A 15,163-nucleotide genomic window follows, 5' to 3' on the forward strand; every position below is an offset into this window, starting at 1 on the left:
ACTCTCCAGCCATCCCAGGAGGACCCAGGGCTACGCAGGTCCCGTCTCTCCCTTGAGCTCTCAAACCTGACTCGGGGACCCAATAAACTCGCTTGCAAGCAGAGTGGAAAGTTGAACATTTGGCGGTTCGAATCCCTAGCATAGGTCTCCTGCCTGAGCAAGGGGGGGGGAGGTTGGACTACATGACCTCCAAGGTCCCTTCCAACTCTTCTTACCGAAAGACCCAGAATTGCAGCCTCAGCATCGTCTCCGAGGCCCTTTGTGGGGCGAGATCGGAACATCCGACAATCAAGCTCCTCCTTTTGGGTCAGTCTAGATGGCCTCTCGGGGATTTTGAGTGTCAGAACCGGGCGAGCTGTTATTCCCCCCCCACCCCGGTCCCCCGGGAAGGATTTGGATTTTGGCAGGCTAAATCTGCTTCGCTTGGGGAGCTGCGTGCAACTTGGCACCCCCACGAGCCTTTCCCAACTCCCCCCCCCCATCATCCCTGCCCAGCCCAGCTCTCCGCTTCCTCCCTCTCCTGCCCCAAACAATGCTGTGAATAATTGATTGGATGAAACCCTCCTGGCTCCTGCGAGGCTGGCACGGCAGCTTCCCTCCTGAGCACAGCTACTCAGCTGGGCTGAAAATTCTTCAATAAGAATACGAAACTGTCCATCTGTTCGGTTTTTTCTCTCCCAGCCCTCAGAAGTGACAGTCCTCCCAAGCTCCTCTCGCTTGCCTCACCTACCGCTTCTCCGTAGCTATGGGATGGGTGTTTCCCCCCCCCTCCCAGCTCCTCTCCCGGCCCTTCCCGCAGGCTAGAGTCCCCCCTCCTTTTTCCAGGGAAGCATCCTAACCAGGGGTGAAATCCAGCAGGTTCTGACAGGTTCTGGAGAACCAGTAGCGGAAAATTTGAGTAGTTCGGAGAACCGGTAGCGGAAATTTTGAGTAATTCGGAGAACGGGTAGCGGAAATTTTGAGTAGTTCGGAGAACCGGAAGCAGAAATTTCAAATAGTTCGGAGAACGGGTAGCGGAAAATTTGAGTAGTTCAGAGAACCGGTAGCGGAAATTTTGAGTAGTTCAGAGAACAGGTAGCGGAAATTTTGAGTAATTCGGAGAACCGGTAGCGGAAATTTTGAGTAGTTTGGAGAATGGGTAGCGGAAATTTTGAGTAGTTTGGAGAACGGGTAGCGGAAATTTTGAGTAGTTTGGAGAACGGGTAGCGGAAATTTTGAGTAGTTTGGAGAACCGGTAGCAGAAATTTTGAGTAGTTTGGAGAACGGGTAGCGGAAATTTTGAGTAGTTTGGAGAACGGGTAGCGGAAATTTTGAGTAGTTTGGAGAACGGGTAGTGGAAATTTTGAGTAGTTTGGAGAACCGGTAGCAGAAATTTTGAGTAGTTTGGAGAACTGGTAGCAAAAATATTGAGTAGTTTGGAGAACCGGCAAATACCACCTCTGGCTGGTCCCAGAGTGGGGTGGGAATGGAGATTTTGCATTATCCTTCCCCCAGGAGTGGGGAGGGAATGGGGATTTTGCATTATCCTCCCAGGAATGGGGTGGGAATGGGGATTTTGCAGTATCCTTCCCCCAGGAGCGGGGAGGGAATGGGGATTTTGCAGTATCCTTCCCCCAGGAGCGGGGAGGGAATGGGGATTTTGCAGCATCCTTCCCCCTGGAGTGGGGTAGGAATGGAGATTTTGCAGTATCCTTCCCCCTGCCCACACCCACCAAGCCACACCCACAGAGCCGGTAGGGAAAAAGTTTGAATTTCACCCCTGACCCTAACCCACCGTCCGCTTCCCCCCCACCTCCCAGGTTGCCTTCTCCTGCCGATCCTTTAATGCCAGCGTGTATTGGCAGAGACGACAGTCAAACAGGCAAGTGGGAACTGCCTGGAGAATTCGCCTCCGCCGTCTTTGTGCTGGTTTTTTGTTGTTGTTATTGTTATTTCATCGGTCCAGGTCGGACGCTAAGATAAGATGGTGACCCGGATTAATACTTGCAAGTTAAGCACATTTTCACACCTGTAGTTAATTTTACATATTGTGGCATTAGCCGAACGCTAAGGAGGAAGATCGGCAAGGCCATTCGCACATCCTCCTCCTGGCTCCTCATTTTTCCTTGCCGGCATACGCCTATAGGTGCATGGCCTTTGAGTTATGCATCCTCTTGAGGACTAGAGCCTTTTTTTTAACAAAAAAAAAATGGTTGTTTCCTGAAAGGAGATTGGAATCTTCCACCCGTTTGCCCAATGTTGAGTGGAAGGTTACGGGATTCCTAACCGCTTTCCTCCTCCTCCTTTTTATTTTATTTTATTTTTATTTCCTTTCGCTCAGGCCAACTCCCGGATTGTAAACATTGGAGCTCGTATTGTTTTCTCAGGAAGCCTTGGATATAAATACGGCATGCGGGAGCCCCCCTCCCCGAGATGAAAAAGGGACTCGGTGACAAGTCTGGGTTATAAATGGCTTCCTTGGATTGATCCGAAAGCAAAACATTTCTTTTTGGGGGGGGGCGGGAGGAAGGAAAAATAAAATATTCCTAGGGGAAGTTTACTTAGACTGGAAACTTTTATTTTTTTCAGGGCCCTGGTTGGAGAATCCGAACGATCGCCGGTGGGAATGGGAGGGTGGGGTGTTTAAGCCGACCTTTTGAAGCAGGGGAAGGAGGGAAGGACGCCAGGACTGGCCAGTTTTCCTCTTCTCTGGCTAGACTACATTTCAGGGGCCGGACTTAAGGCTGCCTCTGTTGTCTCTGTCTTTCCGAAGACAGCAAAGAGGACGAGGTTTAATTGCATTTCAGATAACGTCTGTTGTTGTTGTTAGTTGCGAAAGTTGTGTCCGACCCATCGCGACCCCATGGACCATGTTCCTCTCCAGGCCTTCCTGTCCTCTATCATCCTCTGGAGTCCATTGAAGCTCACGCCGACTGCTTCGGTGACTCCATCCAGCCACCTCCTTCTCTGCCGTCCCATTCTTCTTTTTGCCCTCCATCGTTCCCAGCATTCGGCTCTTCTCCAGGAAGTCCTTCCTTCTCATTCGGTGGCCAAAGGATTTGAGTTCCATCTTCAGGATCTGGCCTTCTAAAGAGCAGTCAGGGTTGATCTCCTCTAGGACTGACTGGTTAGATCGCCTTGCAGTCCAAGGAACTCGCAGGAGTCTTCTCCAGCACCAGAGTTCAAAGGCCTCCATTCTTTGGCACTCAACTTTCCTTATGATCCAACTTTCACAGCCATCCATTGCAACTGGGAAAACCGTAGCCTTGGCTATACGCTCTTTTGTTGGCAGGGTGATGTCTCTGCTTTTTAACGTCTAACTTGATTATTATTTTTTGCCTTTCCTGTTGCTTCCTTGCATTCCCTCTTGCGTCTGGTTTGTTCCATCTTGATGCCAAATTTTGAAAAATAAAGACTCTGGGGGGCAAGTTTCGTCCCCCCGTTAAATCTGTTCTGCGAAGAATGGCCTTCCGACAGCAAGTTTGTGCTTTTTAACCCATCGTAATTTGAAAACTTTCTAAAACTTTTCAGCATCCTGATCCTGGGGGAAAAAAGCATATTCTCAAATCCGCTCTTTATTAAAAAGGTAAAGGTTCCCCTCGCACATATGTGCTAGTCGTTCCCAACTCTAGGGGGCAGTGCTCATCTCCATTTCAAAGCCGAAGAGCCAGCGCTGTCCAAAGACGTCTCCGTGGTCATGTGGCCGCCATGACTCAACGCCAAAGGCGCATGGAACGCTGTTCCCTTCCCACCAAAGGTGGTCCCTATTTTTCTACTTGCATTTTTTTTTTACGTGCTTTCGAACTGCTAGGTTGGCAGAAGCTGGGACAAGTCACGGGAGCTCACTCCATTATGCGGCACTAGGGATTCGAACCGTTGAACTGCCGACCTTTCAATCGACAAGCTCAGCGTCTTAGCCACTGAGCCACCCTGTGAAGAGAAACCCTGGGAGAGTGGGGGGGGAGCGGATTTCTACTTAGGGGGCTTTCTGTTGTGTCGAAAGAGGAGAGGGTGGAGGAATGATGGAAGAGTGAGAATATGTGGCCTCCTACTACCTGTAGGAGAGTATGGAGATGGCCCTGAAGAAGGAATTCAGCAGCCCTTAGTAAACATCAGCTGAGCCTCCGGAAGGAAGAGGGTGTGAGAAAGAAACTCAAGATTGCTTTGTATTGATTCACTTGGGTATCAGAGATGAAGTCGGTCGAGGGAGAGGGAATCTCTGTCAGGCTTTCAATATTCTGTGGTTCTATCCCCAAATGGGGTCTTTGGAGTGTCTGTTTCCCAACCTGTCCCATCCCGAAGCGCTGACGTCACCTCTGGCGGATGGTGGAACATCTGGCTTGTCCAAAAGAGTCACTCTGGGTGTCAATGCACCTAATTCAGCTCTCTTGCACTGAATCAACAGGGACTTTTTGGGGACAGGCTGGGTTCTCCAACTACTAGCCCATCTCTGCGAGCTCTGCCACCATTACAGGGAGTCCTCGCCTTAGAACAGTTCATTCAGTGACAGTTCAGAGATACGACGCCACTGAAAAAAAAATGACGTAGTGCCACTTACGACCCTTACAGCATCCCCCCCCCCCTTGATCAGGCGATCGAAAATTCGGCTCCTTGGCAAATTCGGTTCCTATTTATGACGGTCGCAGTATCCCGGGGCTCGCGTGATCCGCTTTTGCGGCTTTCTGACAAGCGACGTCAGCGAGGGAGCCAGATTCCCTCAACAACTGGGGTTACTAACTTAACAACTGCAACAATTCGCTTAGCCGCCGTGGCAAGAAAACGGGGCAAAACTCACTTCACAGCATCAGTTTTGGGGCTCAGTTGTGGCCATAAGTCGAGGACTACAGTATTTTCAAAATTTTCTCTCTCTTTCTCTCTCTCTCTCACACACACACCCTTTCCCAGATCTGTTTGATGCAGCTGGGTTGGGTGTTAATTTCCCACTGCCTTTATTACCTCCTTCCACCCTCTCCCGCCGCCATCCACCGAGGTGTATCTGAGGACAGATGTGGGACTAGGTTGCTCCTTCTTTCTGGGGCAGCTAAGGCCAAGGAAACGCGGGTGACGAAACTTTGACCTGGATTCCCCTCTAAGCCACTATTACACAAGCTGGTATGTATGTGCGTGCGTGTTTGTGCGAGCATCTCTGTGTGCATCTCCTGAACCTAGATGTACAGTACTTAGGCGTGTTCAGGGTGTGTCCCTTCTCCCGGGATATAGGCGGGCGTGTGGTTTTTTTTTCCTTTTCTTTCTTTCTTTTTTTTTTCCCCCTAACAGGTGTACGTGTTTTTGTTCTGCTTCTTATCGGGACATCGCATTGTTGTGGGTGAAAAAGAACAATGCCAAGTGGGCGCTTCGATTGTTTTGCGCAGGGTTCGCAGGCCTCCCACAGGTTTTGATCCGTCCGATTAGGCTTCCCACCACTTTGAAAAATGAGATCAACGGCTTCTGCTTTCAGCTCGGTTCGTTGGCCGTCCCCGATCTTGCAAAATCGTTACGGGGAAAATAGGGCCTGAAATAGGTGCCTTCGATACGCAGGGCCGGCTGCCTTCGTCCCGCAAGAGGAAGGAACGGTGGGAACCGGACTTTTTAGCGCAAGGGTCGGCAATCTGCGGCTCTGGAGCCGCATGTGGCTCTTTTATCCCTCTGCTGTGGCTCCCTGTCTCCAGTCGGCTCCACAATTGATAGGGCTTTCGGTTAGGACAGGTAGAGGCAAAAGGACGCCGCGCTAGGAGGAGACTCTATGGTGGGGGAACCGGACTTCCGGTTGGCTCCAGAACTGGGGGGGGCTTCTGGTTAGGACCTTTGTGGTTCTTTGAGTGTTTAAGGTTGCCGACCCCTGTCTTAACGCAGTGAAATCTTCCCGATGTGGCTGAAGCGGTGAAAGGAATGTCTTAAAAGCCACAATTCACAATCAGGAGCAAAGCAACGCTAGTTCTGGCAGCCTTAGGAATGTAGGTTTGCAGAGGCAGAATCACTTGGATGTCCAGGAAGATTTAAGGGGCATTTTGCTCCTTGCTGTCATTTTTTGTGAATCCGCCGTCGGGCTAGTGTCTCTCTCCTCTCTGTCGCTCTTCATGGGAAACGGTGCCCAGAGCTGCTAAGCAGCCACTTGCTGACAGTTGGTCATTCTGAAGATTCAGGCTGTTCTCTTGGGCTGTCAGTTTGAAAAACTGGGGGGGGGAGGAAGGCATAAAGGCTTCTGGGTGCCCCACCAGGGCTCGGACGGATGGCATACTGTGCCCACCTCTTAGGGCTTAAGTGGGAAAGATAACAGGGGCTGGATGGGGGTTGGGGGTACATAGGCAGAAGCTTGGGAAAGGCCTGGGGTCTCCGGAATAAAAACCCAACCGAAGTGTCATTCTAATTTGGTTCATTTTGTTAGTAGATATATATCTTATATATCTATATAGCTCAAGCGACTCTAGTCAACTAACTTCCAAACAAAACTCCTAAAATAAGAAATTGCACAATAGTTACTGAGGAACAGAATTGTGTCTTGGGCACAGGGGATAAATTAGTGGCAGGAAAGAGAGAAAGGGCATCATTGAGACAGCACCTGGACACAGCTTTATAAAGAGGTGACTCCTTCTTTTTATCAAACCTATACAGGTTGTCCTCGACTTACGACCTCAACGAGTCCAAAATTTCTGCCGCTAAGTGAGTTTGCCCCGTTTTTAGTCTGCCGCGAAGTGAGTTTGCCCCGTGGCCCCTTTCCACAGTCGTTAAGTGAGTCACATGGTTGTTTAGTGAGTCTGGCTTTCCCACTGACTTTGTTGTAACTTCGAATGGTCACTAAATGAACTGTTGTAAGTCGAGGACTACCTGGACACACCAAAGTAGACATTCCATGTCCATATATCTCTCGCTCCGCTAGGAAATGTACTGGCGGCCTTAGCAAGTCCTTATTCTTGAGAGTCAAACAGCTGAATGAGAAAAAGGCACAAATGCATTTGCGAATGGGCTCCCTTCCCCCCCAAAAAATCAGTGAGGTTGGGCGCAGGAAACAGGGCCTCGGTTAGTGTCGGTGCCAGAGGTTTTGAACTCGCTTCAAATGAATCTTTGAAATTCTTTTTTTTTTTTTTTTTTTTTGCTTTTTAATTTATATGCCGCCCTTCTCCGGAGACTCAGGGCGGCTTACAATGCGCTAAGCAATAGCCTTCATACTTTTGTATATTTATACAAAGTCAGCTTATTGCCCCCACAATCTGGGTCCTCATTTCACCTACCTTTGAAAGGATGGAAGGCTGAGTCAACCTTGAGCCTTGGCGAGATTTGAACTTGCAGTCATTGCAAGCAGCAGATGTTAATAACAGTGTGCTTTAGTCCACTGTACTACAGGCTCTTCTTTGTTTTTCTGCCACCTTTTCTGAACAAACTGGAAAAGTGTTTGAGTTATCCAAAGCAGTTTCCCACCCCCCACCCAAATATCTAGTGTATTTGCTGTGTTTATTTTATATGGATGGGATGGGATGGGATGGGATGGGATGGGATGGGATGGGATGGGATGGGATAGGATAGGATAGGATAGGATAGGATAGGATAGGATAGGATAGGATAGGATTTTTTATTGGACAAGGAATTTGTCTTTGATGCATATGCTCTCAGTGTACATAAAGAAAAAATAAAATATATTCATCAAGAATCATAAGATACAACACTTAATGATGGTCATAGGATACTAATAAGCTATCAAATCATACTAGGACTCAATAAAAACCAATATAAGTTGTAAAGATATATGTATGTATGTATGTATGTATGTATGTATTTCTCCTCAGCCGGGTATTTTCCTACGTAAACCAAGATTTTAAAATGCAGCCCTAGCTCAGTGAAATCACATCCTGAGTGAAATCATGAGCTATGCATTTTAAAATCTTGGTTTATGTAGGAAAATACCCGGCTGAGGAGGACATTTCACTTCTCATCCAAAAAGCTTCTTCACCTCTGACTGGATGGTGGAGAATTAATGGAAGGGTTGATATTCCTTGCAGACAGCTGGTCGTTTGCATCCTTTTTAGAGGGTCCTTGAAGCACTTGGATGTTGTGACCCTGAGATAAACCTCCAAGTGGCCTCAACGACCCTCTAAAAGGATGCCAAGGACCCGCTGTCTGCAAGGAGTATCAATCCTTCCATTCCCCACCATTCAAGTCAGAGCTGAAGAAGCTTCTTGGATGAGAAGCGAAATGTCTTCAAAGAAAAACAAAAGTGGCCTCTTGGGGAAAAAAAAGCACTTTTGGGACAACCGTGGCTGAGAATCTCCACAGATGTACACTTAGAAGATTCTAGAAGCTTATTATAGGTGTTTATTATACATTTCTATGTACAGGTTGTGTCCTCGTTTTGAGCCTGCTGCCTTGAAAAAGGTCATTTATTCATGGGTGGGATAGAACAATTAATAAACCTCTGCTAATACTCATTTTATTTCTCTCTTTGTGTCTCTTTTCCCTGCTCCTTCCTCCAGCTGAAAGAAGTATATGCACTGACACAACCTCAGGAAACCCCAAGATGGCTGCCAAGCGCAAAGGTGGCCTGAAATTAAATGCAATTTGTGCCAAGCTCAGCCGCCAGGTAGTCGTTGAGCACAAAGCACCCGAACAGGGACATGTCGACAAAGCTCCCCTTGGGTGGGAAAGTCCTGGCGGTGACACAGCCGCCCCCAAGGACGCCCCCCAGGCTGTGGCCAAGGAGCCGGGGCCCAAATTTTCGGAGGGGAAGAAGATCGAAGAGGACAAGCGGAGGGAAGTGATCGAGAAGTGGGTCAACGGCGAGTACAGCGAAGACCCCTTGCTGGGACGCATCGAGAACAAGGAACCCAAGGTCCCCGAGGGGACGGAAGTGCCCCCCGAGGGGGTCTACATGGTACAACCAAAAGGTTGCAGCGATGATGAGGATAACGGGGACGAAGCCGAGCCCCCCAAGGACTCCCAAGATGGCAGCTTCGCGGACGACCGAGATTCAGATGGGCCTCCCCTGAAGGACGAAAGCTTTCGGGCCTCCAACAATGAAGCCAGCTCCAAGCTTAGTGGAGGAGCTTCTTCAGGTGAGGTGGCCACGCATGGTGGCCCGGATGTCTTAGTTTGGGCACATCGGAAACCGCCTTTCCAGAGAATAGAATGGAATAGCGTTAGTTGCATGCTTTTAGACCTAGAATGTGAAGATTTGAGGACATTTTCTTGTCTACCGTTCCTGATTTGCATGACGGATGATGTGGGCCGACCTCATCCAAATAGCTTGTAGCCCCTTCAGGCAGTTCAGTGTCTTCTCAGTAAACAGTAAGACCCCCACCCAACCTTGAATTCTACACACCCACCCACCCCCATCGTAACCTAGGCAGAACCCCCCTTTAAACAAACGCAATTGGACGTATTATATTTAAAATGGGATTACGAACGTGAGTAAAACATCGCAGTGCCATTAGAACAGTCAATGCTACCTTGTGCATATATAATAAATGAGGACAATTCCGATATATTATTTAAAAGGTCCAAACTTTTAAATACATATTATTCGGAATTATTTAAAACGCTTAATAGCAACCACTAAACTAAGGATAATGGGACTGTAATAGGGCGAATACGAGTACAAAATGGGGAATTAAAATAAACCGAATCAATAATACATGGATTTGCAGTCTAATCCCAATCCCCAAATAGAAAGTGCCTGCTTTTCCTTTTGTTGCAATCTTCATGTATGTGCCCACCTGTTTTCTCTCGACGCTTTTGGGTGCTGCAGCCATCGCAGAGTTTGTCTCTCTTGTTTTTAAGGTGAGAAGAAGAAAAACAGGAATGATATGGTCTGGTGAGCCAAGCCAGATTAGCCTGTGAGATGCCTTTTTGTCTAGTAGGATTTGGCTGCTTTAGACACGATCATGTCCAATACATAAAGACAGGATGTAAGGAAAGTTAAAATAATAATACCTGTCTTTCCCCGAAATTAAGACCTTATATTATTTTTTTGCTCCAAAAGTTGCATTAGGGCTTATTTTCTGGTTAGGTCTTATTTTGGGGGGAAATACGGTACTAAATGCACCCATCTGGCTGACAATCTTAACTGGGGCTTATTTTGGGGTTAGGGCTTATATTACGAGCACCATGAAAAATCATGCTAGGTTTTATTTTCAGGGAAACAGAGTAATAATAATATCAAACAGCAGCAACTCCTATTCTTTAGTCTTCTTTTCTCCTTTTTTTTCACTGTTTGTTTTCTTAAGTTGCACGATTCTTTCAGCAATCCTTCCTTTAACTCTTTCAACCTGGATCGGTTTGCTAGGAAAAAAAAGAAAAAAGTTGCTCATTCAACTCTTCTCCACGCAAGGAAGTTTTCCTTCATTTCCCGTAGGTGCAGGGGTGAAATGCTCCCGGTTCAGACCGGATCACCCGATCCGGTAGCGATGGCGGCGGGTGGTTCGGAGAACCGGTAGCAAAAATCCCTGCGCGCCCCCCCCCCACCATGCCCAGCTGAGCCGCACAATCATCAGAGGCTTTTTATTTTATTTTTAAAAGCATTTTTTCTACAACCTCTTCTATTAAAAAAAATGCTTTTAAAAGTAAAAAAAAAAAGCCTCTGATGATCGCGCGGCTCAGCTGGGATCGTCAGAGGCTTTTCAGAGCATTTTTTGTCTGCAACCTCTTGGCCGAAGAGTTGGTAAAAAAAATGCTTTGAAAAGTCTCTGACGATCCCAGCTGAGTTGCCTGATCGTCTCTGACGATCCCAGCTGAGTTGCCTGATCATCTCTGACGATCCCAGCTGAGTTGCCTGATCGTCTCTGACGATCCCAGCTGAGTTGCCTGATCGGCAGAGAGGTATTTTTTAAAAAGTCTCTCTGACGATCCCAGCTGAGTTCCCTGATCGCAAGAGAAGCTTTTCAAACCATTAGAAAAAATGCTTTGAAAAGTTTTTTTTTTTTAAAGTTGGCTACACCCACCCAGCCACATAACCCCCCCCACCAAGCCACGCCCACAGAACCGGTAGTAACAAATTTTACATTTCACCCCTGCGTAGCTGGCACGGTGGCCTCACATTCAAAATCCTCCGGCTTTGAATTAAAACTGCCTTCCTCATTTGGAGTCTGTATAATCTAAGATAGAAGGGGGGAAACCTGAAGGAATATTCTTAAACCAGGAGGAGCCATTCGGTGGGTGAGTTTGGATATGAAGCGCTAATTGAACCGGTAGACGTCCATTAAATGTAGCTGCACAGCATTGCAAAGAAGTGGGGGGGGAGGCAAAAAAGAGAGATGTTCGAACACTCCTTTTTAATATGTAAAGTTCAGCGTAGGAATTTCCCATTTCTCCCATTGAAGAGCCCTACCAGAGATCTGAGGTTTTTTTTTGTAGTTAGTTTCCGAATACAGATTGTTTTTCACTTCTGGCCACAATTGAGCCCCCCCCCCCAAATTTCCGTTGTTAAGTGAGACGTCGGTTAAGTGGAATTTTGGCCCCATTTTAACGACCTTCCTTGCCTCCGTCTTTAAGCGAGTCGCCGCGGTGGACAAGTTAGCAACCCGGTTGTTAAGTGAATCTGGCTTCCCCTTTTTGACTTTGCTTTGTCAATGAAGGACGCCAAAGGGGATCTCGCGTGACGTTGAGAGACGACAACGGTCATAAATATGAATCAGTTTGCCCAAGCGTCTGAATTTCCGCTTACGTGGTCATGGAGATGCTGGAAAGGTTGTAACCATGGAAAAACGGTCATTCAGTCACTTTTTTCAGTGCTGTTATAACTTTGAAAGGTCAAAACTCTAATAGAAAAGAAAATTACAATAAAAACATTTTTTTTAAAAAAATAATAACTTTGAAAGGTCACTAAACAAACTCTTGTAAGTCGAGAACCACTTGTAGTCTAGCAATAGCAATACCAATAGCTGTTAGACTTATATACTGCTTTACAGTGCTTTACAGCCCTCTCTAAGCGGTTTACAGAGTCAGCCTTTTGCCCCCAACAATCTGGGTCCTCATTTTACGCACCTCGGAAGGATGGGAGGCTGAGTCAACCTTGAGCCAGTCGGTCAGGATCGAACTGGTGGCAGTGGGCAGAGGTAGCCTGCAATACAGCATTCTAACCACTGGGAAGGAAAGGAAGGAAGGAAGGAAGGAAGGAAGGAAGGAAGGAAGGAAGGAAGGAAGGAAGGAAGGAAGATAGCAATAGCACTTAGACTTATATACCACTTCACAGTGCTTTTACCGCCCTCTCTAAGTGGTTTACAGAGTCAGCCTCTTGCCCCCAACAATCTGGGTCCTCATTTTACCCACCTCGGAAGGATGGAAGGATGAGTCGACCTTGAGCCTGCTGTTGGCAGCCGGTGATCAGCAGAAGTAGCCTGCAGTACTGCACTCTAACCACTGCGCCACTGCGGCTCATACACAGTGTCTAACACAGTGGTCCCCAACCTTTCCATCTTGGCGGCCCAGCTCAGCGCCGGAGGGTGTGTGTGAGTGGCAGGAGCGAGCGTGCGCAGCTGCACCCACCGCTCGCACCAATGGAGCTTCGAGCGTGAGCGGAGGGTGCTTGCACTCATGCGTGAAGCTCCACTCGCGCGAGTGGCGGGCACTTGTGCTCACACGCGAAGTTCCACTCACATGAGCGCCCTCCCTCCAAAATGGAGCTTTGGCTGTGAGTGCAAGTGCTCACCGTTCGCGCGAGTGGAGTTTCGCGCCTGTGTGCTTGCCCATGGCTCGTGCAGCCCAGTTTCAAACAGGCCGTGGCCCAATAGCAGGCTTCGGCTCGGGGCTTGGGGGACCCCTGATTTAACAGAGCCCAGGTAAAAGAGAGAATTACAAGCAGAGTTTTGTTTTGTTTTGTAAAGGTAAAGGTTCCCCTCGCACATATGTGCCAGTCGTTCCCGACTCTAGGGGACGATGCTCATCTCCGTTTCAAAGCCGAAGAGCCAGCGCTGTCCGAAGACATCTCCGTGGTCATGTGGCCGGCATGACTCAACGCCAAAGGCGTACGGAACGTTGTTCCCTTCCCATCAAAGGTGGTCCCTATTTTTCTACTTGCATTTTTTTTTTTACGTGCTTTCGAACTGTTAGGTTGGCAGAAACTGGGACAAGTCACGGGAGCTCACCCCGTTACGCGGCACTAGGGATTCGAACCGCTGAACTGCCGACCTTTCGATCAACAAGCTCAGCGTCTTAGTCATGGAGCCACCCCGTCCCTCTTTTGCCAAACCCAGAGCCAAATTCAATATATTGTGAGGGCCAGCGAGCGGGGAACTTTAAACTCTTAATTCTTTAGGAATTTAAAAAGGATTTGGGATGCCAGCGTGTGTATGAGTATTGGCGCTTATCTGTAATGTGCCCACCAAATCTTAGGTTTCACTCCTATTGCACTTCGGGCGGGCTGGGCACAAGGAGCGCCAGAAAATTATTACAAAGGAAAAGGATTAAAAAAAAAAAAAGGAGGGGGGTGGGAGAAGCAGCCGCAGAGTGCATAGCAATTTACCGTCGAGTTTCCAGAGGTCTCTCGCCCCACCCTCCAAGCAGGAGGGCATCTTCAAATGAAGTTCTTAACTCCTCTTCAGGTTTAATAACTTTGCTCGACACTTCACCCTTTCTCCCCGCATCTCTGACAAGCTTTCCCGGATCTCGTCTCACCGATGATCCGTCAAAAAATTCTCCCTTTTGTGCACCGGGAGCTGGAGAGGGAGGGGGAGGGGCTGGTGTGTGTGTGTGGGGTGTCCAAGTTTCCCCCCTCCCTCCCTCCCTCCCTCCTCGCGCTCCCGTTTAATAACGGCAGCGGAGAACTCATCTCCCTTCATCTGTCCCTTCCCTCTTCTCCAGCCTTCGCGGGTTCACTGGCAACGCTCATAATTATGCATATAAGATATAAACAGAGCTGTTTAATTATCCTTCGCCACATCAGTGACAGAGTAATTAACAAACATTGCAAGATCAATGAGGAGAAGGCTGACCTTCAGTTTCTTTGATAGGAAGAAGCCCTTGCCTGTCGCCAGCACAAGGTGATTGAGTTTGGACTGGCGCTTAAGTTTGTTTGAATTCCTCAGACTCTTCCTCCTCTCCCCCCACGCCTCCCCAAAAATATAAATATATATATATATATATATATATATATATATATATATATATATATATATATATATATATATTATGCCACCTTCTTCCTTTGCAATATGCATTTCTGCACACACTTCTCAAATATGGAGTTGTTACAGGGAACAGGAATGACTTTAGGGAACGTGAAGGAGAGTGTCTGACCGGAGGGAATTTTATAGCTCCATATGGCAGAGATTTTTTTTTTTTTTTTAAATAACAGCCTGCCTTTTTTTAAGTCTTGATCGACCAAGGTTCCCACCCAAAACGTGTGCCAGGTGAGTAAGACGATGAGGGGAAATTCAAGGAGGAGCTTGCGATCAGCCACAAGAGCTCGGAACGTGACCTCGGGGGTAGCCAGTGTGGACACAGTGTTGTGTTGTGGGCACCCGCCGTGGCACGTGGGGGCTTTTGTTAGGCCGGCTGGGTATAAAAACTGAGCTGGTTTATTTAATAAAGCCATCCTTGGATTATTTTGATATTGGATGGATGGATGGATGGATGGATAGAATAGATTAGATAGAGATAGATAGATAGATAGATAGATAGATAGATAGATAGATAGATAGATAGATAGATAGATAGATAGAAAGAAGATTAGAGAGAGAGAGAGAGAGAGAGAATAGATTAGAGATAGATAGATACACAGAGAGAGAGAGAATAGTCATGGATGGATGGAGAATAGAGAGAGAGAGAATAGATTAGATGGATGGATGGATGGATGGATAGAATAGAATAGATTCGATAGAGATAGATAGATAGATAGATAGATAGATAGATAGATAGATAGATAGAAGATTAGAGAGAGAGAGAGAATAGATTAGAGATAGATAGATACACAGAGAGAGAGAATAGTCATGGATGGATGGATGGAGAATAGAGAGAGAGAGAATAGATTAGATGGATGGATGGATAGAATAGATTAGATATAGATAGATAGATAGATAGATAGATAGATAGATAGATAGATAGATTAGAGAGAGAATAGATTAGAGATAGAGATAGATACAGAGAGAGAGAATAGTCATAGAAGGATGGATGGATGGAGAATATAGAGAGAGAATAGATAGATAGATAGATAGATAGATAGATAGATAGATAGATAGATAGATAGATAGATAGATAAGAG

The 15,163-nt window shown here is 47.2% G+C and overlaps 1 protein-coding gene across 1 annotated transcript in view; it reads left to right on the plus strand.

The window, feature by feature from the left end:
• The first annotated feature begins 8,473 nt into the window (after window positions 1-8,473).
• CASZ1 (castor zinc finger 1) overlaps window positions 8,474-15,163 on the plus strand; it is a 68,332-nt gene continuing 61,642 nt past the window's right edge. Inside the window, exon 1 of the mRNA XM_070956539.1 lies at window positions 8,474-9,023. Within this exon, the coding sequence (XP_070812640.1) occupies window positions 8,489-9,023 (535 nt within the window). The 5' untranslated portion in view covers window positions 8,474-8,488. The remainder of the gene's footprint in view (window positions 9,024-15,163) is intronic.

Source organism: Pituophis catenifer, unplaced genomic scaffold (genome assembly GCF_029215685.1).
Source record: "Pituophis catenifer annectens isolate HBS135680 unplaced genomic scaffold, rPitCat1.0.hap2 SCAF_62, whole genome shotgun sequence".
Lineage (NCBI taxonomy): Eukaryota > Metazoa > Chordata > Lepidosauria > Squamata > Colubridae > Pituophis > Pituophis catenifer.